This window comes from Ciconia boyciana, chromosome 7 (assembly GCF_034638445.1).
Source record: "Ciconia boyciana chromosome 7, ASM3463844v1, whole genome shotgun sequence".
Lineage (NCBI taxonomy): Eukaryota > Metazoa > Chordata > Aves > Ciconiiformes > Ciconiidae > Ciconia > Ciconia boyciana.
Genome location: NC_132940.1, coordinates 39,669,920 through 39,697,310, shown reverse-complemented (window position 1 = coordinate 39,697,310; position 27,391 = coordinate 39,669,920). Strand labels below are relative to the sequence as shown.

At 42.7% G+C, this 27,391-nt stretch overlaps 1 protein-coding gene across 2 annotated transcripts in view; it reads right to left on the bottom strand.

Moving 5' to 3' along the window:
• Positions 1-284: 284 nt before the first annotated feature.
• The window catches only part of EHHADH (enoyl-CoA hydratase and 3-hydroxyacyl CoA dehydrogenase), a 33,662-nt gene continuing 6,555 nt past the window's right edge, over positions 285-27,391 (bottom strand). For both annotated transcript variants that reach the window (XM_072867975.1, XM_072867974.1), the window contains exons 2-7: positions 19,862-19,965; positions 18,936-19,108; positions 17,379-17,490; positions 16,955-17,059; positions 10,472-10,813; positions 285-2,725 (exon numbers count right to left, since the gene is read on the bottom strand). In XM_072867975.1, coding sequence (XP_072724076.1) covers positions 1,455-2,725; positions 10,472-10,813; positions 16,955-17,059; positions 17,379-17,490; positions 18,936-19,108; positions 19,862-19,895 — 2,037 coding nt within the window. In that variant the 5' untranslated portion in view covers positions 19,896-19,965 and the 3' untranslated portion in view covers positions 285-1,454. The remainder of the gene's footprint in view (positions 2,726-10,471; positions 10,814-16,954; positions 17,060-17,378; positions 17,491-18,935; positions 19,109-19,861; positions 19,966-27,391) is intronic.

Genomic DNA, 27,391 nt, shown 5'->3' with positions numbered 1-27,391 from the left:
CTGCCCTCAGTTTTGCACCCTCACCCACTGAAGGACAGGGGTAGATAAAGGTTAAAATAAGATATATTTAGAAAAAAGAAGCGTGCAGCCTTTTCAAACGCAAACCGCTCCACAAACAGGAAAATGATCTAATTCTACCATGTAGAGAAGTGATGGAGGTATCTATAAAGAAAGAACAAGCACATTTTCCTTCTTCTGCTTTTCCATATGATATCATATAATCTGTCATTAGATAATCCAAGCACTTTTATTAAAATAAAAAGCAAAAGTTAGACATCCAATTATAATCTTCCTGAGAAGGGAACCCAGACCAACCTATTCCCCACACTGGACTGGAAGATACATTCACTAGACACGAGAAATGGGAGAATTTGTTGCAAAGCATCAAACCTGGAGCAAGTTTGGCTCACTCTCTCTCTGCTCTCTGCTAGAGATCTGCCACCTCTCTGCGTGTCTGCAGCAACGTTCCTGCCTACACACCTCTTGAGCCATGTACTTCTCGGTGTGCCCTCTGCCCATGTGAAAACCCAGTAAATGCAAGGTCAAGCTTCAGTCTGGTCAATTAGAGCGTGCTGAGCCCCAAGACCTGGTAGCTGTAGGCAGGCAAGATAGGGGGAGTGACGGCAACATGTATGGACGCTTAAGAGATGCCAGAAGATGTTTCTGCTTGGACAAAGCCAGGTGGGGAAAATGATAATGGAGGACGGAGTCTGGATGCAAAAGGCCAGTCGTGAGCCAACACCACAGGGCAGGTTAGTCAGGTCAATGCATTTGTGGCTTTTCTGTCATTTATTAGAATTTCCTCTGCAGCAGGGAGGAGGATGGTACCAGCCCTGCCCCTTGCTCTCTGCCCAAACCTGCTCTCTCCAATTCATTTGACTTTACCTCTGAAAGGTGCTGCACCCCTTGTGCCGTCTCTCCCCAAGCAGCACGAAGGAAACAGGCTCCAGCTGGCTGTCTTTGCGAGATCCAGGGAATCCAGTGGAGGTGGGCAGCACAGGGAAGACCTTAACAAACTGGGAAACAGACTTAGGGCAGGATCTGGTAGATCCAGTCTCAGGTGTATTGTGACCATCTCTTGCCTCCTACCCTGATTTGCTTTGTGGGCTGTGGATGCTGCTCCCTCCCTTCCACAAAGACAGACTGGAAGAGATGTATAGCTGTGAAGACCTGAAGGCAGAGCAAAATGAGACAGGCCTTTACACAGCAATCTGCAAAGCAGGTGGGTAAGGCTGGTAGTGGGAAGCGTGGGTGATGGCAGTGGTTACCTGCAGCAAGAGGGAGATTGAGATCTATCATCGGCCAAAGTTATTATCTGCAAAGGCCCAGGAAGGTCAGTGACATTGTTTATGAGCCTGTAGCACTTTGGTTTTGATTGGAAAAGACAGTGCAATTACAGCACCTGTTTCATGAGATCAGCCTCCATTGAATTTATATAGCAGGCATCAATGAAATCACAGCTTGTTGCTCTGCTGGCTTAGGTAGGACATCCAGTCTTTGAGGGGAGGGTTCCCCATAGCTACCAGCTTTTTCAGAAAGGCACTGGGCCGTAGCCCGGGAACATCAGGGTGGGCCTCAGAGTATTTCTGCAGTTTAGCCAGAACACGAGGGAGCCCGATGGTGGAAGCATGGAACATGGGGCCACCCCTGTGCTTTGGCCACCCATAGCCATTGATATAAATCACATCCAGGTGTTCTGGGCCAGATGCTATTCCCTCAGCCAAGATGTCAAACCCTTCGTTCATGAGGGGAAACAAACACCGCTCCAGGATTTCCTCCTGGTCTATAAAGCGGGTCTTGATGTGATGGGTGTCTCTGTACTGGGCCAGGAAGTTGTGAAGCCATGGATCTGGTTTGGCTGTCCTGCCCCCAGCCTTCTCATACTGATACCAGCCTTTTCCAGTTTTCTGGCCAAACCTGCCATTCTCACACAGAAGATCTGGCAGTGGGCTGTAGCGATGGCCATGCCGCTGGCGAGCAGGTGTTCCTGGAGCTAGTGAGGCCCCGGTGAGGCCCTGGCTCTTTCGAGACCTCCAGCCCACATCCAGCCCAGCAAGATCAGACATTTGGAAAGGTCCTATCTTAAATCCAAAATCTTCAAGAACCTGATCTATGGCTTCTGGTCTGCTTCCTTCCTCTAAAAGGAAAACTGCCTGTTGAACATATGGAAACATCATTCGGTTCCCAACAAACCCAAAACAATTCCCTACCACCACTCCAACTTTTTTCAATGCTTTGGCTAGCTGCATAGCAGTGGCAATGGCGGTGGGGGATGTGTGAAGGCCATAGATTATTTCTAATAGCCTCATCACATGAGCAGGGGAGAAGAAGTGCGTGCCAATGACCTGCTGTGGGCAGCTTGTGGCAGAAGCTATTTCATCAATGTTCAGGGCTGATGTGTTTGTACACAGAAAGGCCCCTGGCCTGCAGATTCTTGATATCTTTTGGAATATTTCCTTCTTTAGTGCCATGTTCTCAAACACAGCCTCAATAACTAGATCTACATCCTGCAACACATCAAAGTCCACAGTGAACTGGAGACGTGCAGGGTTATGGAAACCTAGGGTTTGGGCACCCTGCTCCATTTTCATAGCCTCACGTTCCAAAAGGAGCATCACAGCCTTTCTTCCCATGTTCAGATACTCCAGATTCTGCTCGAGGGCTACCACAGGTATGTTGGCCTTAACCAGAGAAGTCACAATGCCTCGGCCCATTGTTCCCAGCCCTAGGGATAAAAGTGAGACAGAATCAGAGACTATGAATAGAAAATGTTACAATTAATCACTTGACAGTATAACTTCCTTTGTATTTCCAGGATAAAAAGCGGAAGCCTATGCAAAATGAGCGGTGCCCAGACAGAAAAAAGAATTGAAGACTGGGAAAAAGGAAGGCGAATTCTCCCTTTCAGTAAGCCTAAATGTTTGAAAAGCAGTAGCATAAAGGCAAGTTAATGTCCTCTCAAGCTTACAAAATATTAGTGGGATTCACTCCAGTGTATACAGACCATGTGATTCATGTCTTCTCCCTGCAAAGTTTTATACCTATGGAAACCAGCATCACTTAAGAGTTAGAACCTGGGCATCAAAGACAGGAGATCTGAGTTTCAGCTTCAACCTTGTTAACAACTTCTAGCAGACAGTTTCATAAGCAAGCTTCACCCTGAGGATATCAGTGCCTCTCTCTTCCTGTGAGATGGTCCTTTATGGGCACTCATAGAAGAATATTAGTGTAAGCAAACACACTGCACCCAGAGATTTTAATACCAGCAAAGCTCAGACAATTGGTTTCTCCCTCCTTCCAAGCTTCCTCTTTGTCCCTTTCCTCTTCTCCCTCTGCACTTCACTGTGTAATCTTTAAAGCAAACAAAATGCAGCTGATCTTGGACACTGATCTTCTCTGAACTTTGTCTCTAATGTCTTGTATGTCTCTTGTCAGCAGGTCAAACAGGATGGAACTAACACAGTGTTCTTAATCGAGATTGCAACATCTTCCATCTCCTTTTTAATCACTCTGGACCATCAGGAGCCTTTTGCTTGCTGTTCGCACTTTATATCAGGCATCTCTGCCCACTGGGAACTCTACAAGTCCTCCAACACGGGTGATCCCTAACTTCTAAAGATTCTCAAAGACAGAGCCTTCTTTGTCCAACCACACAGTTAAAGTGCTTGCCCAGAATTCCTGTAACTGAGCATCCATTCAAGCTGTATTCTTTTTCTTCAAGATCCATAAATGCGCTATTACCAGCTCATACCCCCAGGAATACCAGTGTAGAGATTGCTGGCTTGATCCCCTCCCTCTTTCTGAGCCCTTCCACCAGCTCTGCCCTCTATTTCATTAAAAGAAGCTGCATGCTTACACTTTCCTGTGATACACAACCCACGCTGTTTATCCTGCTCTCCCATGATGGATGCTTTTCGGACTAAGTTAATACAAACTAGTAAGAGAAGGCCAGCACAATTTTACTAGCTTTAAAAGTGCGAAGCATCTGAATGGGAGGATTATTAATAATCTAAATAAAGCAACAACCAGACAAAGTACAGGTTTGTTATAATTCTGTAAAAATTATTTTTTTTAATCCCAGGTTTACAAATGAAAGTCAGCTAAACCAGTAAACAGAAACAAGGGGATTAAAAAATTTGTCTAAAGCAGCTTTGTAAAGAAGAGCTGAAATTATGTCATCAGTTAAACAAGTTCCAACAATCAAGGTCAAACAAGGTAGTATGTTTTTCCTGCAAGCTACACACCCATGGTTTAGTCCTGTCCACCCTCAGCTTGTGTACACACAAGACATTTAAAACATTCCCTGCTTAGCCACTAGAAGATAGTTTTTACAGACATCACTATCTGGCAGCCTGCTTATAAACCCTTACACTCCCAAGCAAATGCTGAAGTTCCTTTCTAGGAAATTAGATTTGCTACTTCATAATCAAGTACTACTAAAAACTAATTTGAAAATAAAACTAGAATAACATGAATCAGTTCTTAGTATTTCAGTGTCCATGGTTTGCTGACTGAAAAAAACACAAACACAAATAGCTTCTCCCACTATGCTCAGTACTCAGAGGCTTGGATGTGGCAGCAGGGACAGTCAGAGACAGTTTTTTCCCTGTCTTTGGGGAAAAAAAGTCTGCTTTCTTCTCAGACAGTGTGGGAGGGTAACTCACCACCTGATGCATACCCACCAAGCCCGGCCCCATTTTAAGGCTCTCTTTAGACGACATCAAGGGTTTGCAGTTCCACATCTGGGTTCTGCATGGCTCCCTCTTGAAGCCTCTTCTTCCTTTCCAGGGTGGAGACCTGGGATTTCTCCCTAGAATTTCCAAGCTCTCCTAAAGAAATAACACACACATCCTGGGCCTTATTAACTCCTGTTCCTCTCAGCTTCGGTCTCATGACTGAAATCTTAGCAGTTCTCTCGCAATATGAACACACTGCTTCTTCCTAAATCAAAACCTCTTCCATGAGCAGAGGTTCTCCAGCCTTCTTTTCAAGGGAAGTTCTGCAGTGGTGTTAGCTGATTCCCCTGTTTGCTTTTGTCCACATGCAGTATGAGTACTCCCATCTAGGATTTAGCCATCCCACGACAGACAGACATACATGCTTGTAGTACTTCACTTTCTAGGCCATGGGAATAGGCTTATAGATAAGATATGAGTTTGCCAAGCTTGTTTCTGACCTAGAAAAGCTGTCTCTCAACTTACTACATAACTCTTCACTGGCCTGTATGAAATGATGTTTAATGAAGCTGGCAGAGAGAGTAATGAAAGCCCCAAGGGTTTTGTTACATTAGAGCTTGCACAGCATGACTCCCCTGGAAATATTTTCTAAAACTGGGCTATAAAACTAAGGAGAGATTTGGCTATCTAGCAGGGAAAGAAGCATTTCTCGGGACTCCCCTTTACAATTTTATAAAGCTGAGTGATCTTGGGGAAGAATATATTAGAGCAGAAAAAAATGGTAGCGAATCATTGGGCCTTACATGTGTAGAAGGCTGTAGAAGAAAGAAGAAGGGAAATGTTGCATGCTCAGCTCAGACCACACAGACCAAAACACAGCTAGGAACTACTCCAGAATTTCTACTGTATGTTCCGTTTTCTTCCTCAATAGTGCTCTCACTTCCTCCAAACCACGAAAAAACCCTATATTCCTGTCTTCCACGCAGGGGACAGAGCCGTGTTACCATCTTTCATGCCCAAGGCACATCTTTCAAAATAAGACTGAAAACTGCTTCAGGAAAAAACAGTGTCTAGCCATCTTGTTTCTGGTCTTTTGTTGTGAAATGTAGCTTTGACATATAAATAAAAATACACTTGAACCCATGTAATTTCAGGCCAAATAATAGGATATGACAAATCCATTTGCTGGGCAAGCTGAGTGAATAATGACTGTTAATTATTGATCTGTCACGAGGTACTTAGAATATGAAAAATCATGCAAAATTAATTGAAGGACTTTAAAAACAAATTTCGAAACAAATGAACTCAAAATATGTACAAAGCAACTCATGGACAGTCACACGCACTAGAGAAATACAGATCAGTGGAAAATATTCTGAACTATAATGAATATTTGGACTTTAAAATGCCAGGCAATGGAAATAATACTTTATAGATTGGTAAAAATATGCAAAGACTGTTCCAGTTTTCCTGTTAAAAACAACAATGAGCAATTGGTGGTAGCAGACTGCTGCAGACTGGAGCTGCTTCTTTCTCTACTTCAGGATATTAATTTCAAGCAGAAATGTGATACCTAAGGCAGGCAGGGAGCTATGGGAAGACTGCAGAAGGGACAGAGAAGAACTCTTTTTCTGGGTGATGAGGAACCAGAGAAAGTGGAAAGAGATGGGAGCAAGAGTTCAGAACAAGCAGAAGCAAATGAAATAGGTGACATTGCCTGTGGCTGAAGACAGTCAAGGACAGCTAGGGCAAGAGCAGGAGGGATCCCACATAGCTGGGTGTTACCCACTTATCAGTCTTTCAGTGAGCAAACTGCAGACAAAGGCAGCTGATGGGAAGCCAGCACTGCACAGGAATGGTGGCCAGTTAATCAGCAATGCTATCTATCAAGCATGCCCACAAAAATGATAGATCATCCTTGATGTTGAATCTGCATTAAGACATGGTCAGCAAGCAATGTGCCAGCTCCCTCCAACAAGTTCCTGCTAATATTGGACAGACAGGGGAGCCACAAAGCAAGGCTCCTCTAGCATTCATGGCATTGCTTCCATACCCTAAAGGTCTTCTGTGCCTGCAGAAAAGGTACTGAAGGAGGAGGAAGTCAATGTGATCTTCTCAGTTGCTTCCCATCGTGCAGCAATAAAAGATGGCAGCATAATGCAACATGATTTTAGTGTGTGAAACAGCACAGCACTGCCTATTGGAAAATGGGGCCTCCATGATTTCCAACCATCCAAAATGGATGCAACATCTTGCTCTGACTGCCTTCCTCTCTGCAGTGAAAATAGAGAGACCCTGGATCACCTAGGTAGACTCAATACTTACATGGATGAGCAGCACTATTTTAAAAGGTGTCAGTCCTTCAAAAATCATCCCTAAGATTTTGATTTCTAGTGCTGCAAGAATGTACTTAAGATCAAGATTGTGAAATTATCTGTACAGCATGGTACTGGCTGGTGAATGACTTTTTGTTACATCACCCTGAAAGCAAAAATACAATTGTGTTGGCATGTTCTATGCCTGTCTCTAACGGACTTGCAACTTCACTGATATCAAAAGGCAAAATAGGAGGAAAACCTTCCAGAAGAAGGAGGAAAAGCACAGTGGGGTGGCAGAAAGAAGTGATGGAAAGCAGTGACACTTAATATGGTGTGGGATTCAGAGTTAAAAGGAGGTGATCAATAACCTCCAAAATAAGAGATGTCACTTATCAAATGAAGTATAACATAAACAACTAGCATAAACAAAGCAAGCTATAATTGTGGGCTACTGGGGCGGGAGGGGGGCTGTATTGATAGAAGCAGTGATTCAGAAAACGCATTAGGAGTCTTGGTAAATGTCAAGGTCCTGAGTGCACTTGATAAGCTTTAACGACCCCTTCCAGCTACACCTGGAGCCTCCACCCACAAGGACTGCCCGTGGGCCTCGGAGTCCCATTTAAGCTCAGATCTGGGTCTTCAGTCCCTTCCTAAGCTATGTTGGAGGAGTTCTGGTGTCTTGCTGTGGCTGTGCCATGCTATGGACACTGTTGATCTAGACCTCAGCCTGCAGACTGGCTTCCCAACTTTACCTTGGACCTGCATCATTATGTGAACTTTGCTTGATAATCTGTACTTCTAGTAGATCCTGGCCACGATCTTTGGGTCTGCCCTGCTTGCCTTGCTCAGGTACTGTAAATAATTGATACAGCAGTGGGTTGTGCTGCCATCCAGAGGGAGAAATGGGTTGATAGGAACTTCATGAAGTTCAGCAATGGAAAGTGCAAAGTCCTGTATCTGGGGAGGAATAGTCCTATGTACCAGTATATGCTGGGGGTTGACTGGCTGGAAAGCAGCTCTGCAGAAAAGGATCTGGGGGTCCTGGTGGACACCAAGTTGACTGTGAGCAGCAATATGGCCTTGTGGCAAAGAAGGCTAATGGTATACTGGGCTGCATTAGGAGGAGTCTTGCTGGCAGGTTGCGGGAGGTGATCCTTCCCCTCTACTTAGCACTGGTGGGACCATACCTGGAATACTGTGTCCAGTTCTGGGCTCCCCAGTACAAGAGTGGTATGGAGCTACTGGAGTGAGTTCAGTGAAGGGCCACTAAGATGATTAAGGGACTAGAGCATGTCTCATGAGGAAAGGCTGAGAGAGCTGTGACTCCAGCCTAGAGAAGGCTTGGGGGGATCTCACCAACGTATATAAATACCTGAGGGGAAGGTCTAAAGAAGATGGAACCAGACTCTTTTCAGTGGCACCTGGTAACAGGACCAGAGGGAATGGGCACAAACTGAAACATGGGAGGTTCCATCTGAACATAAGAAAACACTTTTTTTACTGTCGGGGTGACTGAGCAGTGGGAGAGGCTGCCCAGAGAGGTTGTAGAGTCTTCATCCTTGGAGATATTCAAAACCTGTCTGGACATGGGTCCTGGGCAACTGGCTCTAGGTGGCCCTGTTTGAGCAGGGGGGTTGGACAAGATGACACTGAGGTCCCTTTGAGTGTCAAAGAGTCTGTGGTTCTGTCCCCCTGGGAGGTGTTACTGCTGTTGGCTCCCCATCCCTGGGGCGCAACTGCTCCCTGCCAGTACATCATTAACAAGATGTGTTGAACATGGCTAATATGAAAGTTGGCTGTTACCTTGAGCATGCTAAGTAGGAGCAAGGAAGAAACATCTTGGTACCTGGTCTTAGCGTAATTACTCCTGGAATACTGTTCCTACTTTGGCTATGCATGCTTTATGGAGTGTTGAAAAATTAGGGGAAGTTCAGAGTCATAAAAATGACCAGAGCATAACAGATTGTGCTCTGCAGCAAAAGTATCAAAGCACTTAGTTTATTTGTTCTGCAAAAGTATGGGTTAACTCGAGCATTGTCTGTAACCAGATACAAAAACACTGAAACTTGGGGGTAGAGGTTGGGGCAATTTCAGACCAGAATTCAGTAACCTGTCTGGAGATGAGATGCAAATACCTAATCCAATGGATGGGAGATGTAGCCCAGCCAGTTCAGCCTGGAAATAAGATACAGATTATGTTTCTACTAGAAACTTTCAAATGGTGATTGCATTTGTCGTTAGAATTTCCTCTAGCTCTGTTACAGCACCAAAATAAGCAGATCAGATCTAAACAGGCCTTCTGGCTAAACTGTCATTGTGATTGGGACTTTGCAAATGTATTATTCTGGCATGATTTATCAGCATGTAGCAAAGAATGCCCATTCTAGTCACCTGATCATTCCTACAAAACTTTAACACAAGCCGCTTCCTGCCAAAGCACATGTTGCAAGACTGACCTGTCTGGGATTGCGTATGTCCAAAGCACTGTGCTCTTCAAGTCACATGATAAACTTGTCAATAATTCATGCCTCTTTACCTAAATGCTGTAACAGCCACAGATCCTCCTCACAAGGTTTGTGGACCTATGTTTAAAAACCATTTTCATTAAAAATATGGCATGGCAGCTAATGAAGAGAAAGGAACTTCCAAAAAAAAGTGTTTCCATGGTCTGGAATGAGCTTTCAGAGAGCTCATATTGCAGAGCACAAGAGGCCTGAGAAGTATCCAGGAAAGAGCAGTGTTGATCTGGTGAGCTTTCTCTGAAACAGAATGGATGTTTTTCAAGTGCTCCATTACTTGTCCAACCATTTTTTGAGTGCTACTATCAACAGGCAGAGCTGAAAGATACTTTTTTAAAAATTTCAGCAGTGCATCAAAAGTTTTATTTAAATTGCTCTTATAAAAAATTAATGAAGGCATTATCTTGCTGGGCTACAAAATGGCAGGAGTGGATCCCAGTGAGATGAAATCTTCTTAAAATACAGCTGTCAAAACATTTTTGTATTAATATATCCCTGAGTGACTCTGTGCACATGCACTTGCAGTACAGAACTAGACCAGGAGGAGGAGAATTTCGTGCAAACCTGCTTATAACATGGAACAAAGCCAGGACTCAACATAGTAGTATTTAAAAAGGAACAGACTGCTTATGGTCTACAGATGAAGCTGTCTCCGAAGTGAGAGAAAGTTATTCTTCCAAAGAAAGAGGTGGCATCAGGTAACAATCTAGTGGGATGTGACTTGCAATCTGAATTTCTGAGCTTACCAATGCAGTGACAATTTCCCTCCTTGCATGTCACCTATGGGTGGGGAGTATCTTTGCCTGTGATGGGTACTAGTGACTTTGTGAGTGACTGCTAGGGAATCCCACCTCGGCCTTCTGCCATGAGTAAAACCCGATTATACTCATCCTGCTCCCCTTCAGCTCTGCTGTTAGCTGCACAGTCAGCAACCACAACAGCTTTTTCATTACCTTACCTATCACAGCTGCTTTGTGGATGGGCTGAGGGGAAGCACTTTTCCATGAAGCTCCACTGGGTGTTGTCCACTTCTGCACTGCTCTCTCTGCGAAGAAAGCGTACTGCAGTGCTTGGGCCTGGCCTGAAGTCAGCAGGATGTTAAACAGCTCTTGCTCCTTCCGGACTCCATCTGCAAAGGTCTGCTCTGTGGCGGCTTTGACTGCCTGGAAGCACAGCTCTGGAGCCAGGCACCCGTGGGCCTGTTTCTTCACCTTCACAAGAGTCTCTCTGAGAAATGCTTCCATGTTGGGCAGTTTTGGAACTGGCTTCAGGCTGAGCCTGCGGGGTCCCAATGGCTGGCCTGGGGATAGAAAAATGGAGTTACAGAACAAAACATCCACATCTGGAAGACTACAGATTTTCACCCCTTTCTACATAGACTGGAAATGCAGTCTACCTCTTTGCCTCCTAAGCTAACTGCATTAGGGCTTGCATGGCACAGTGATCTGGGTCTAGAACTAACATTCTGACATTTCTCTTTAGCTTTCTGTTTGCTCTGACAATTACAATTTTTCAAGTCCCTTCTCAGACTTCAAAAAAGCAAGATTTCAATTTCAAAGTAATTCTCTCCTTCCTTTTCTCAGCTACACAGAGTGCCTTGACTTCTCCAGTTCTCTTACTCCACAGTCTCAGCTGCCACATTCATATGGCTCTTTCTATAAGCTTCAGTACTAAAGTTTTCTTCCAGTATTGTTTAGTACTCAGTGCCCAATCGACTTTGCTAGCCAGATGCATTCCAGCCAGGGTCCTGACCCTGGCATTTATAAGAGACTGGGAAATACATCCTGACTTCAATTCTTCCCTGACAGCAGGAGTCCCTCTATTCATGTTGGGACTAACCAAGAGGAGGGCTCACGTAGCATGAGCTGGGGAGCAAATGAATAACAAGGGAGAGTTCATGCTTCTGTGTCAGCAAGGGGTGAATCAAGCAGCCACAAAAATACATGAGGCTCATTACAGACAGAGGTTGCTATGGTGATACCTAGAAAGGATTTTAATTGAGAGAAGTTAGTTACATTTCAGATGCCAAAATCCTCTCAATCCTCTTCAGAACTACAAACCTTGGTGCCTGCTAGCAGAGCTCTGATCTGCCCATACTCAGGCTGTTGCTATGGTCTTAACGGCAGCTTGCCTCAGTAAAGACTGTGTAGGAACACGATCAGAAATTCAGGATGTATCCCTTCAATATTCCAACATTTTCACAAAGACCCTTTTTGTCATCATAGCCACATCCAGATCGTTAACTAACTGTGTAACAATGTTACTGCACTGACTGCTGCAGTGCTGATTCCAGAAGCACCCAGAAGGGCCACCAAAGCAGGATGGTGGGTGGGCCCCTCTAATGAGAACTTTATACTGAGAAGCTCTCTGGTATACAGTCTTACTGCCCTATCTTCTCTTACATGAGCTCTGCCACAGAGGCACACTTCCTTCAAAGGTGGCATACTGCATCCAGCTCCCCTTTTTCTTCCTGTTGTCTGAGTTAGGAAAGTGCCAGTGCATAACCAGAAGACTCAGGAGCCAGGAAATCATACACAGGCTGCTGAAGAGCAGGAATAATGGCAGCACTGCAATCATGGTTGCCCAAAGAACATGTCCTGACTCTAGCTCTTCCTCCAAGACTGAGCAATGTTTAAGAAAAACAAAAATGAGTTTCCAGGATGAGTTAATATACTGATTTCCTGAAATAATGGTCTTCAGAGCTCAGGCTTTTTAATTAAGCCTTTTAGAGAACACAAAAAGATGAACACTCACTGTGTAAGTAGCTTCCCTTGTAATCAGAGTTCATAAAAATAATGTTTTCACATTAACAGTGAATATAGTTTGTATATATTGCAGTATTGCAGGCTTTAGTCAGGATAATGTTCCTTTATTTTGGATTCCTTTGTTTCTCCCCTAAATGTATGTTTTTAACACAGAAATGCTCTTTATCCACAGTCCTTTATTTAGGATTTAATAATGGGTTTCATTTCATCACAAGAGGAAACCTCAGGCTTGTCCCAGAAAGCAGATCTGATGGCTGGAAGGCTACTTAAGACTGGACAGATCAAGGGACTTCATATGACATCTCTGATGTGGAAAGGACTGGTAAAAAAGGAATACTACTGGGAGCCTTTAAGCTTGGTCTTCAGATAGGAAATAGTACTTGTAAGCACAAATACTGATGGAGGGCATGAGACAGTTCCTCAGAGTAAAAAAAAGTAACTCTCCTCAGGGTCCTGTAATAAAACTCTTATTTAGCTGTAAGGTAAATAGGTTTTGCTAAGTATTTCTGCAGCATCTCCATGCAGTGTCTTTGCTTCTGCAATGCTAATAAGAATTAAGGGCATATTTATGAACAGGAAAAAATTATCTGAATCCAAACCTGGGAAGAAGAGATCAGTGTGGGACACCCACAGCTTGATTTCTGAAATCAAAGCAGCAGGAACATGATGAACAGTATCAGACAACGGTGCTGCAGGGAAAAGCATCATCCATGCACAGGAGCTAGCACAGATACCTGCTTTTTGTTCTACTAGGGTTTGTAGTCCAGGTGGCACAAAGGACAGATCAAGTCTATAAAACTTCTATCAGCAAAAGCAACATGTAAGCATGCAGTATCAAATATTGTGCTATTTAAAGAAAAAAAAAAAATCATCCATGTGATACCATCGGGATATTACAGGACTCCACATGCAAGAGACAGGGCTAGCCTAACAGTCTTCCTGGAGCAGTGAACTGCTAGTGAATTTCTGGGAAACAAAGCTGAAACTGGACCCCGGCTCCTCAGGCTTGCAGTGGTCTCAGGCCTGCCAGAGAGAAGTCCAGTTTGTCAGACCTTTCACAAACTGGTTGTGTCAAAGGGGCACTTTGCTAGACCTTCTGCCTAAAGAAGGTGGCAGCCAGAATCATGAGCCCTGGAGAGAGATTAAAATGTCTTTATATTGTACATCTTCCCAGAGATGACACACTAAAGGCCCTTGCAATTGGAACTGAAAGCCTTTCTCCAACAGTCTCCATTTAAAGCATGCAATTTCCTAACAGCAGTATCCTGTTACTCCTTTGGGGTTTATGAGACTCAGAAGAAACACATGCTTCCTCCACAGTTACTCCTAGTGGCTTACAGTCAGAAACTCATAATCATCCTTCCATGCAGAGTTTCCTTGTCTCTTTGGTGCAACCCATTGATACTTTAGTGTTCTGAGAAGATGATAAAGGTCAATCAGCAGATGTGGTCAGAAAGCAAGCTATGATTATATAAGAAGGGAAAGCTTCAAAGAAGTCTGCTGTGCAGAGGATCAGCAGCCATTTTCTCCTCCAGCTGAGGAAGACTACAGCAGGCCAGCAAGAGGTAGGCAGCATAAGCTGCAAGCTACTGCCTGCCACAAGCAATTACAGCAATTTTTCAATTTTGTGATGCCATCAGGTGGACAAATTATGTAATGCAGCTTTCAATTAGTGCAGTGCTTATAAAGCGCACTTAATGAAAGAACATTCTCCTTGTCTCCAAGGAATAGCTCCTGTCTATTCCTTCTAAATAATGCCTTCAAAAGTGAAGATATTTTCTTTTGCCTGAAGAGGCCCGTTTGCCTGAAGAAGGACAGGAACATATGCTCACTTCCTATCTGCAATATATAATTACTGCTTTTCAATGAAGATTTTAACTTAGAATCAATAACTGTCTCTGTGTATTCCTACATCCACTTACTCAGTACTGTTTCAGGACTCCTTTTGAAGGTGTTCTTCATTAGGAATAATCCATAAAAATGTATGGATGAAGATGCTTTCCCAACATACCTACCATAAAGGTAGGTCTGTGAACTGCATATCGAAACAATAATCAAGGACCCTTGCTTCAGTATGGCCAGTCATTTGAGACTGATCTCTTGCCATGAGATACTGCAGCTCCAGTGCTGAGAAAGCTTTAGAAGAAAAGAATTCCTGAATTGATTCTTTGGGGCTTATCTTGCAGTACAGCCTTCCCAGGAATAGAAATTCCATCAGTGACAAGACTAGTTATTTAGCCAAACTGCTCTGTAAGAAGTCAGCAGTTGGCCTCATGTTTTTTAAAAAAAAATCTAATCAGAAACGAAATGCTGCATGCCATACAAAGACAGTGGACTTCTGTGATGGCATTTTTTTGTGCAACTCTGTGTCTAGTTTTATTATTACCTGAAAAATGTTCACTGAAAACAGAACTCAATGTGAACAAAAACCAGACCAGCTATGCAAGACTGTCATCTCTTCTGCAGCCCTGAGTTTGTGCTTGATGTAGAGAAATAAAAATGCTGGTTTGCCTTTGTATGGCAGGAGAATTATATTAACTTTAGGCAAAGGCCAAAGCCAGGAATGACTCAAAAGGAACATATGGACTCTGGATACACCATTCTTTCAAATTATCAGGTAACCTGAGGCTAAATGGTGCATCAAAACTTTCCATGATTTTCTGCAAGGTCTAATGAGAAATTTTCCAAGCAGGAAAGAAATAAAGATTAGCTGACTTGCTAGTATTTTCACTGTTAAAGCACATACCGTAAATGCCAGTAAAGCTGTTGGAAAGAGTCTGAAAGCATTTTTAAAGTCCTGTTGGAGTTGGTATATAGTGTGATGTGAAACATCTTAAATGACATTACTCATTTTTACTGGGGTAACTCAAACCAGCAATAAACAGATAGAAAATCTACCACTAATAATGAGTAAGACTGGGACAGGTTACCTGCCGAACATCCAGCTAGGATCCTTATATGCTTATACAATTCTCAAAAAAAATTTTCTTGGTAGTGACAACTTCCAATGAAGATGAAGCTACAGAAGAGGAATTTGCCAGTAGTGGTAGTGGACATAAGTTCCAGAAAGCAAGTTACACTGAGGAATAGTGCGCTCAATGATTAATTCCTGAGGTTCTCCTCTAAGGTCAAGCTGACTTTCACAACTGTCAATCACTGCACAATGTCTGTCACAGAAGAAATAAGCATACAAATATCTAAATTTCACCTAATTTCACATAGCATTTGTTGAAATCCAGAATGCTTGCTGGTTTGCCAGTTCTAGCAATGTATCTATTACTCATTTTATGATATGCTGCTGCCATCAATACTGGTATAGATCCTATGCAGGGCATCATTCAGAAGCCCAGAGGGTTCATCAAAGGGAACACTTTGTTGGGTTAATTTGCCTAGAAGAGTAGTAATATTGCACTGCTCTCACAACAGATAGAGAAACAGAGTTCTCATTCAAAATGGACAAAAATCAGTGAATCAAAGTATCTTTGTTTTTCTTACAAGCAATAGTGAAGTACATCACCCATCTCTTTCTAAAGAATTATATTTAAGTAGTCTGATTACATATAGGGAAAGAGAAAAGAGGACTGCTTATGTCATCAATTCTGCACTAAAAATGAAGCCCAAAAATACTGTAGGATGAATACAGTGAGAAGGAAGGGCATCTCTTACAGAAAACCTAGCCAAAGAATACCCTTTTGCACCTATCTGGTAAATCTCAAGTTGTAGGGAAGTATACAAGACACTAATCTTTAAGAATAGCCCATTCATTGAACTGTCTTAAAAATATGGTGCACTGTCATCTAGGACAAAGCTTAGGCTGCTTCAACTTCTAGCACAGGAGAAGTGCTCCTACAGAGAAGAAAGGGCCTTGTTTGTAGTGAAGAGACCTGCAGGAGCAAAAGCAGCACCCCAGCTTGGAAAAGCATTGCCTATAAAGGCCATGTGATCAGAGCAGAAAAGGTTTTTTGCTTCCTTGCATGCATCTCATTGTGACAGAGCTCCAGATGAAATCCTGATGGAAGTCAATGGTACAAGGAGGTTAGCAGTGGCAAAATATCCTGTTTTCTCTCAAGGTGGCATTCCTCATGCTGCACAAGGAATGTTGTTCTTCCTGTGTTAACTCAGTGAATTTGATTTTGTTATTTCTAAGGCGAGGGAAAAAATACTCTCCACAGGCCATTTTCTTACATAGCACTAAAGGATTAGGGACAGTCACTGAAAGACTCATGGAACATTAAATTGGGCTGAGGATGTGCCAGCCCCTCCACTAGAGGGAGAAAGTTACTTTTGATCAGCCATTATTGATGGTGCAACCAGAATACATGCAATACCAGCTGTGATCCAAAACTATATATGGAAAGAGCACATCCTCTCCCAAATCAGTGGAGTGCAGCAGCCCAGAGGAGCATGTGAGTTGGATATATAATTAAGAAGCAGGAGGACTTGATATGTATCTGTTCTCCAGATCCTCACTTGAATTTCTGCAGCTCTCCAGCATCTGAATTTTTCACTTCAGACAACAGAAAACAAATTCTGCAATTAATTCTGTCTTATATGGATGCCAAAACTCGATGAATGGAGCATATAAATTGGAACAAACCGGTGGGCTTTGTTATGACTCCCTCCAGCCCTGAAACATCACCAATTATTTCTTGTCATTGCTGCAATTCTTTCCTCACCAATCACTTTGTTTGCCAAGTGAATTGCTGCCTCAACTGTGTTTTCTTCCACAACTTCATCAACCAAGCCCAGCTTCAGTGCTTCAGTTGCTGGAATGTGTCTTCCTGTGATAAAAAAAAGAAATAAGGTGACTACAGTGGGGCATGATGAGCAATTTCTTTCTTTTGCATCTGATCAAATGACTTGTGTGTAGCTGGCTTCAAATACGAGACATGCTCATTATCAGGTACATAAAATGCATTACTAAATACATGCCTCAGAAGCATGTATGTCCCTTTCTTAGCCTGTCATTAGTGGAAGCAAGCTGAATTTCAACCCAAGCACCTACGTAGGTAAAAGAAATTCATTTTTCTTAGACCAAGCTGGTGGTATGACTCAATGCCATATTCTTATATAGAGCAAGGCCAAGGCACAGTACTTTACCTGTAGTGATTATATCCAGAGCAGCTGGTACCCCAATCAGTCTGGGTAGTCGCTGAGTGCCTTGAGCACCTGGAATTAACCCAATGGTGACCTCTGGTAAACCCATCCGTGCCTAAAATTAAGTCAAATTCAACAACAAATCTGATTTAGAGTGATAATTACAAACTGAGCAGAATAGAGGAAAGACAAGCAGACCTGATACACACATTGCTCCTCTAGGAAGCCTCAAAACTTCTACATAGAAACTTCATCCTTGCTTTTTGCCACATAAGATGTTTAAGACTAAAGCCCACTGAACCATTTCAAGAACTTGTGCACAAATGCACAGGAAAAACATCACCTTTCAGTGGGTCTATGTGTGCTAGCACAGCACTGGAGGAGAGCTGTGGGGCCAACAGCATCTCCCAGATTGACATGTGTAAACTAATGCTTTCAGGTAGTTGTTACCAAATGCTGGAGAGCACTCTGACTTAACTGTTACCTCCCTACTCTAATTCTTGGAAGTTCAGTAAAGAAAAATTGGTACTGAACTCTTCCCTAATCTTCCTTCAAATGTGTTTCCTTCAAACGGCTCTTGGTGCACTTGACATTTAGTAGGGTTATGGCAGAGAAGCTGGAGCAGCAGGAAGGGTGGTCTTGTCTTCTCTTAAAAATCTATTTAGATTTTGTTCCCTTGTTTTAAAAAAATTAGTTTGCACATTTTCCATTGAGCTCTTAAGAGTTTTGGAGTCACTTTAAGACCACTACTTATGGCACCCACCTTAGGTGGCATATAGGGTGATGTAGAATACTTCTTTATGCTGTTACAGCAACCCACTTTTGTGTTGCTGTTACAGCAACTTCACTTTTCATGGAGAAACAGTGATTAATACTGCAAAAGTGAGGGGATGGCCCTATCAGTGAAGAGTCTCTATAAGGAGACCAGGTACCACTAAAAGGTAGTTCAGCATTCCTGAATCTTGAAGGAAGGGGTTCAATAAAAAAACGGGTCACTCCTTAAAAGACTCTTAAAGCTGTCTTTTGGTCAGAGTACTCCCTGAGGAACCAGAGCCCATGGGGAATCAAACTGTAAATGCTCCATGCTAGCTGAGTTTCAACTGCCTATTGAAACTAGGCCACTAGCAGAAAGAAATGCAAAATTCACAGGGCTAGGGAAAAAAAAAGTCACACTGCATGAGCCAGTAAGATACAGCCATCTACATCAGAATATAGATAATGACTACTGAGATCTAGGGTAAATTAACACCTGGTTACTGAAGTTTCTATTCAGCCACCTTATTCTAGTAGTTACAAATCAATTTTATATTTAGAAATGAGTTGAAATTAGTTATTTAATAAGACTTATGAAAGCACGTCGAGGGTGGTATTGTAGGGGAAGAATGTCTGAACACAGACTTGTATCCTGTAGCTATAAAGCCTGCCTCCTCTGAGCAGATGATCCCAGGAAAGGCATGCTGTCCCACTGCTTCCCAGGAGCAGGCTCCCACACTGTCCATGGCCGTATGTACATGGCTCCTGATGCCTTCACCAGCTTCTCTAGTTTGCAGCATGTATTACCTTCACATGTGCAATCCGATAGTGACAGCCAAGTGCCACCTCCAGGCCTCCTCCCAAGGCAATGCCTTCAATGGCAGCCACCACGGGCTTCTCACTCTTTTCTATGAGAGAGATGATGGGGCCCAAGGCAATACTGTGTCTCTTTGGAGAAGAAAATCCTCGAATGTCAGCACCTGAGTTAGCACAAAGAGATGAAGAGGAATTAGTGGGGAAGGCAGTGACTGGAACGATCCTTCACTCTGTGCCATTGAACATGGCTGCTCACAAATGATCAAGTCCTTGCAGAGCATGCTGCTGGCAGGAGAGTGGTTAACAGGAATCAACCCTTTTTGGGACCACCTTCAAGAAACCCTGGCTCCTTAAGGCTAATCAGAGAGCTCAGGAGAAGGCACTACAAAAATACATAACTGTAGCTATCATGCAGTTACTACAGAAAATTGCAGACATGCTTGGTTAAACAAACAAACAAAAAAAGTTGAGTCTGGAATAGTTAAGTGCAAGTTACTATTAACAAGCAATGTAGAGCTCCACAGAAATTCCCTAGCTTCCCAGGTTTCTACAACTGGAGAAGATGTTATTCACCACTGCCTCACCCCAGGTATGTTCCATACACTGGACCAGTTGATGGTCCAGAGATACTGATGCCTCCTTACTTTCTGTGGCTTGCTTTGTATATCAAGGAGATGAGAAGCTGTCCCCCACTTCAGCATGAACATACCAACTTATTTCTGGCCTGGAGAGCCCAACTTGTCATGTGCCCCATGTCAACTGTGGCACAGCAGAACAGAAGCAGCCCACTGTCTTGTGGCCATTTCCAGCCAAATCAGGACTTTTATCAGCAGTGTTACGAGGCAGAGAATCATCAGACATGGTGGGTGGAGAGTGTTTCCTTTTTTTCTTGGGCTGTTTGATGAAAAATGGCTTACCTGCACTGAATTTCCCATTTTCACCACAAATCATAACAGCTTTCACCGAAGGATCTGCATCTGCTCTCTTCAGTCCGTCCTCTAATGCCTGGAGAGCTGTCAAGCTGAAATAAATGAGAGATTCAGTGAGTAACAATCAACTACGTTACCTTTCCAAGAGGTCTGCATTATAAATGCCAAGCGTCCCAGCGAAAATGAGCAGTACATCCAAGCATATGTCTCCTCTAGCCTGTCTTCTGCCACAGCCTCTCCAGGTGAATCCTTTCATTAGTCTCCCTCTCACTTCAAGGGCAAGCGCCAAAATCCAACAAGCTTATGGCTGACCTGTCATTCACTTGCTGGAGAGTCTTCTTGTGGCTATGACATTGCTGTTTCCAAAGCAAGCAGCATAGGGAAATGTTCTTTTGAAAATGCATTTATGAATTAAACATTCAGATTTTTAGGAAAACAGTTTAGCATAATTTAAAAGTAATCAATGCTAAACCACTGACAATCTAAGAACTTTTCAAAAAGGGAAATGAGCTCCAGGGATAAAAAGCTATCTTTCAAACACCTGACACAGAGTTGGTGCTGTGCTGATGATTATAATGCTTCTACTTTGTGAAGATCTGTATATAGGTTCAGACTTAAACTTGTGTATGATCCTGTCAAAGTGAATTAGGGCCTAAAAACGTAAGTAGAATTTCTTTTCTTGTCTTACCTGAACATATTTTCACAGTCACAAGCAGTAAATGTGGCCAGCAAAGAATTAACGAAGAACTTAAACAGAACAGTAGAAGTATAAATAGTATTTTTACAAATCAGATATTTAAAAAAATCTGGCCTGACTGTAGGCTTACTTGGCATTTGAAGCTTAGAAGCTAATTATATATATGTGTGTGTGTGTGTATGGATGGACATGGAGAGTATAGTCTGTTTTAGAAGACAGTGACAATAAAGATGGTAGGTACAAATAAAAGCATTAACACCTAACACTTTATTAACAGAAGTATTAACACAAATTGTGTGTCATTTAATTCAGATACTAAAATATATTCATATACACATACTTGTAAGCATATAAGTGTATACATAGTTTGTGAGAGAGACTTTTCTGTGTGCATGTGCATATATACATACTACATATCTAAATATGCCTCTGAGTCAGAAAATCTGAGCCACAAGTGGTTGGAGGCTGGAGGAATACTCAAAGAAGTATCATACATACTTGCCTAGTCTTTTATAAACACACCTTCTGTTCCTAGACCTTCTCCAAACTGTAAGCTCAATTTCACATGTAAGCTTTCACATGTAAGCTTGGTGGCTGATGAAAAGAGAGCAGAGCTGTGTTGATGCCCAGCAGAGAGGAGTGTGAATTAAAAGGAACTGATAGAAAGGCCTGATGCATACTCAGTTTGTGCATGTTTTTCAATATATTTGAGGGCATTTCACTTAAAAATGAAGCTTTTAAAGTGAATAAAGTAGATTAAAAAATGTATCACTGTACTTGTGTAATGCTTCTAGGTGTGTCTAGGGTGGGTGATGACATTATTTATGTAAGGCAGCAGCCTGCAGCATTGAAGTGGAAATCCATAGACTAAAAAGGGAAACCTGGGGAGCCCAAGAAGTTTCCTGTAAGCCAGCTGTGTGAAGTTCTGACAGCCAACCTCTGCATATTCCTCCTTCTAAATAAACAATTAAGAGAAGCTATTAGCAAAGTCTATTAATCAGGGCTGTTGGCTGAGCAGAAAGTTGGGGTTTTCTAGGGGGGGTCTCCAGGATCAGCTGCTGCCTGGGTAAGGCCATGCTGCACAGAAGGATCAGTGGGAGCCCTGAAACCTGACAACCAGAGACTGAGAGAAGTGTTATTTTTGGAGAGAGAACAGCCAGTTATGTACCAATTGCCTCATCCAGACATCAAAGACAACTCTGAAGTCTGACATTAGTAATGGTTCTGAAAGCTGGAACTTAAAATGAGGATAACTTGGCCATGACAAAAACTATTAGGTGACTCTGCAAAGGTCCTTCCAGTGCATATAGTTCCATGTAGCAGAATATGAAAGCCTTTCCAATTTTAATAAATGGTTTTATATTCTATGGGGAAAAATACATATCAAAAATTTGTTTATCTCACTCCCTTTGGAATATCAAATGCTGTGGCTGCTGCTATTTGAGGAGGACCCACAGGCTTCACCCAATGCTTGCTGCTCTTAGAGGTCTGTTTTTGCATCAGTGGAGAGCCAGGCCACAGAAATACCAAATTCACCTAGTGGCTGGAAGATTAAAGGGAAAACCATTATGAAATGTAATTACACTTTACAAACCATGGTGCAAAGAAGAGGAAAAAATATGCACCAGGATTCCAAACAAACGTTAAATTACTGATTTGAAAATATGGTACAGAAAAATGGCACAAGTCTGTCAGGAACAGACAAGAAGCAATCAAAGCGTTTCTGTGTTTGATCAGCAGATCAGCAAAATACTCATTAAAAAGTTTGTCTGCATTAAATGGAAAGGTGCAGGATTTTATGTAGGAAATTAGTTAGAAGCCCTTAGTGCTTATAACAACATGCTCCTACCAGAAGAAAAATCAGTCATCAAGGCTGCCACAAAATAACAGTTCAATACCTACATGACCTGTATTAACCTAACAGAACTGTTTTTGCCAGAGAATAACTTGACCCTGTTCTTGCATAAATATTTTTTCTTCCTCCATGCAACTTTTTCCCAGTAGGAATTTTTTTGTGGGACAAAAAGGAAGAAACATCAGACTTTTGCAGTTTCTTGTTCTCCTAAGATGGAGCAATATGATTGCCTCAGGATATGTTACAGGCTGCATTGCTCTGTAACTCACATATTATAACTGATACTAAAAGATGTAATTTTTTATGAAAGCAGCGCAGTAAAGTGTATGACAGTAAAACTATAAAAATACTCAAGAGCATCACAACTTCAAACAGCTAGAGCATTAAAGAAACAAAAAGTCACCATAATTTGCATAAGTATTTCATTACTGTGACAGTATCATTCATTTAACAGTAACAATGCAAAAATTCACTCCATGCATTCCAATCAATGCTTAATCCCATGCTATGTAGTCAGCTCCACCAAGTATACTATTTTGACTGCAAGAAAAGTGATTCTGCCAAGATGATTCAGTGTTACAGGTTTCAGAAACACACTGCAGGTGCTGTTAAAGAACATGTGCATACCAGAGTAAGAGAATATTCTTGTAGGTGATCACACCAGGTTATCTTTATTTTGCATAAAACTCATTGCAGTGATGATTTGCTGGATTTGTAACAAAGTTTTTATTTACCTTAATAATTTCAGATTTTAGCTAGGGTTTGTGCATGTGAACTTCTTCCATTTAAAAAAAAAAAAAAGAAGTAATTTAAGGGAATTCTGAAAATTTACTTAGTCCCATTTAAAGAAGTGAGACTTGAATCCAACAGTAGAAAATGCTGTTTATGGAAAACATGCAGGGCTGTTCCTTTCCCCTTGCACTTCCCCCAACATCCACAACATCCACAAGCACTGCATTGGGAATGTTGCTATGTACGTCTATACACATTCTTTTTAGCATCCCTTATACACCTGCTGTCTGTGAATTTGCCTAATCCCTTTCCAATTCTGCTGATCCATCTGCCTCCACAGGCTCCTGTGGCAGCAAGCTCTGTATTATCTGTTTCAAAACAAGCTCCTACTAGTTTAATCAAATGCCCCTAGTTCAGCTGTTGCAGGATTTGGTAAAAGGTTATGACTTTATTTGCTTTCTTTATGATTTTGTAAACCTTGACCTTATTCTCCCACAGCCTTTTCCTCTCCAAACTGACGACACTCAGCTTTTTCAGTCTGCTTTCTTAACGCAGTGCACCATCCCTTGGATTATTTTGGTTGTCCCTTTCTGGATCATCCCTATATCCTTCTGCAAATGCAAAATCCAGAACTACACACAACAATTAACATGGTTTATATTGCAGAAAAGGGATGCACTCTGCTCTGTTCTCAACCTACATCCTGATGGTAACCAATATTTTGTGGGCTTTTTGGGCTGCCCTGGCACATTGAGCTGATGATTTCACAGAACTATCAAAGGTAAGGATCCCTTCCCTGAGCTGTAACTGCCAGTTTTGAGCTCAGCAATCCTGTAAGATTGTCCTGGGTTATATTTTTTTATTTAAAGAAGTTTTTGCTATTGTGTTTTAGCATGCCTTGATCCACTCTTTATATTTTTTTTAGTCTTATTTTCCAGTTTACATCTCTCCTGTCGTGTTTTACAGGCTTTCTTGTTCTCCTCATTTGAATAAGCTTCCCACTTCTTAAAAAAATCAAAGTTTTCCCTTAGTCTTCTTAGCTTTCTCATCAAGCCATGCAGGGCTCTTACCAGATCACTTGCTAGCTGAACAACTTACCTGGGCTTCTAATAAATTTAAAAAACAAAAAATCCCAAACCCAAACAACAATGCAGCCTCCACCCTTGTTGCAGGCTTCTTGTCTTTTGGATAGCTTCTTGCAGCATTTTTGTTTGAACTAACTGCTGGGTATTCACATAATTCCTAGCAGCTGAGTTTGAGTTGAAATTGAGTACTCATGTGCTGGATTTCCCTGGTCTGCGCTCTCTTGCCTCAGTGTCAGATCCAGCTGTGTAGTAGTTGCTGTCACACAGCCACTAATACAGCTTGAATGGAGTCTTGCACATAAATTAAGGCTAAACCCAGAATTGCATCCCTTCTGTGGGGTTTTAGAATAGTTGTTTTAGGAAGCAGATGCTTATTGCATCCCAGAATTTTCTCTCTGCATCTCATCCTGATGAGGTGCTGATCCAGTCCAACACAGGTAATCACATTCTCCCATCATTGTTACCTATCTGAAGTTGCAGCTTCTCTAATCTCCTTTACATTTTCTGATCATTATGCTGATTGGGGGTCAGAAGGACAATCCTAGAAGTCAGGGAGAGCCTTTTCCAATCGTGACTGTTACGCTGTTATACTTTATATAATCCCACACGTACACTCCCCTACCCCATCCCTGGAGCTTTTCTGCACTTGTCAGCTCAAATGTTGAAGTACTCTTCCACATCCTTCTTAATTTTCAGTGCCAGCAGCCTGCCTCTGCTAATAAGGTGTGGCTGATCCTTTCTCTTGCAAGTCTTGTCTGTCTGTTCCCCAAACTTCCCAGTTTTTTGCGTATCTAAATCCCTTCTCTCTATTCCATGGTCTCATAAATGCAGATCTCTGAATACTAGACTTCTGCAAACCAGGAATAAAAAACCCCGAACACATCAAATTTGGCACATGCCACCTCTGCTGGTGGAGAGAAAGATTAGCTTGAAGGGGAGTCTGTGTGTGGGAGCCAAATTTGCTGCCAGACTCACAAGTCAGCATACATTCCTCAGGAAAGCGCTACCCAAGGAGGTACTTGCACAGCAGCACATGGTGTCAGACAGGAGAAAGCAAATTCCTACCCACCAGTGGCTTCTAAAGTGCTAATGGCCAGGGCGATGGCGTGGGAGCCGGGAGAATGGCAGAGAGTGCCACATGTAATGGGGAGAGAGGGGTGAGGCCAGAGCAGAGCAGGAAAAAAGCCACCAGCCTTTTAAAAAGCATCTGTGCCTGCTGTGAAATTAAATTTTCAGGATCACAGGAGATGGCTCCTGTCTGTAACATTCACTGCCTGCTATTACCTATGTAGTCAAACATTTCCAACAGCAATCACAAACCTGCTCCCCTATGGTCCAGTACATAAAATATGCAGAAGCAGAAGGAACACACAAGGATCAGAGTGTGCTCTACCTTTCCTAGCTATAGCCAGGTCTCAGCTAAAAACTACCTGATGGCAAATATGAGATAATTATTGATCCCTACTAAAACAGGTATTACCCTGACATGCAATCAAAGACCACAGGCATGTCTCAAGCTGAAGTTTCACAGCAGCTTAACTGATTTAAATCCATGTTGTGCAGGTTCCTATCCTTCCCCACATATACTCCTACTCTGTCCCTTGTGCCAGCAGTGCTCCTTGTGCAATTGCACAAGGAGCTGATGCAGAGAGCTAGGCTGGCTCAAAAACCAACCCAAACCAACTGGCTGGTGTTCAGTCACATTTGCACCCCGAGCTGGCTCGCTACCAGTCACAGGAGCACCAATGCTAGCACAGCAGAGGCTATGAGAAACCATGGCCAGGATCACAGCAGTCCCATCTTAGGTTATGCCACGGTGCTATGGAGCTTGTCACGAGGGAATGAGCCTGCATGGGTGAAGTAAGCACTTGGGTCTCTCAGGGGCCTTTGTGCTGCAGGGCTGTCAGCGGATGAAAGAGTGTGGGCAGCACAATACAGGTGTGTGGAGAGTGAAGATACAGCACTCAATGGAAACTGCCTTTTTAATGGATCTAAAGTGTTCTGCCAGGGTCTTCCTTCTCCCTCTCGGGGCTGGGGAATGGGACCACAGACACACCACCTGTTACCCTTGGCTGACAGCATCAGAACTGCACCCTGTGAGGGCACTGAGGGGTGAAGAGTAAAGGGTAGTAGAGGCAGGGGTCTGTCCTGAAGAGGCTGTTGTGTAGGTGCATGCAGTTGCTGTTCGAAGGCAACTTTGGGTTTTATCAAGGACTTTTCAAAGAGACAGAGTTAAGGTTCGTTAAGCACCTATCTTTAGCTCTGTATTTGTACTTTTCGTGGTAAGGATGGAAAGTTTACTGTGGTCACAGCCTGGAAGTTTTCTTAGGCTGGTCTTGGGCACAGGAGGTCCAAGGGATGCCTTGTACCCTGCAGTTCTGGAAGTCTTACATGTCTAGTTCATCTAATCTCATCAAGTCACTCTGTTTTCTCATGATAATTATCTGGGCACATGAAAATGATCTTACTCCACTTTTAAACGTGTTGTAATAAAAGTGAGCATTCCCAGTTACTGCAGAGCAATGTAGCTTGCTACAGAAGAGCGACAAGTTGTATTTCCTCTTCATGCTCTTACTTGTCTCTTTCACCTTCTTCTTAACAAACTCTCTGGTTTAGAAGTTGAGCATAACTGCAGTGCATTTTTTTGGCTTGTAAATATATACTGAATAGACACTATGGTCACTGTTACAGAACAGCTCTTCAACTACAGCTGCTTAAAAAGGGCCTATGTGGTACTCAGAACTAAATGAACTAAAATACACACCTTATAACAAATTATGTAAAGCCAAAAAACACGTACGTCCTTTCCAAAACACATGAAAACCTAAAATTTCAGGGGCTCCTACAGATTGGTGTTTGACTTTGTTTTTCACTGGCTTGTGTTTGAGATCACCTGGGGCCTTTCTTGACCAAGATCAGTATTTAGAGGTCAATTCCTTACTCATTTTTAAAAGGCAAACAAACTGCCTTTGCTTCTGACAGCCCTGGCTGTGGCTGAATCCTGGTGCCAGCTCCTCTTGTCAAACCACGTCTGTCTACAAAGCCCTTTGCCCTAACCCCTGCGCTCACTTGGATAGTGCAGGGACTTGCCAAGCAAGCACTGCGGAGCAGGCAACTAAACCAGTAGCAAATCCAACAGGAAAAGCTGG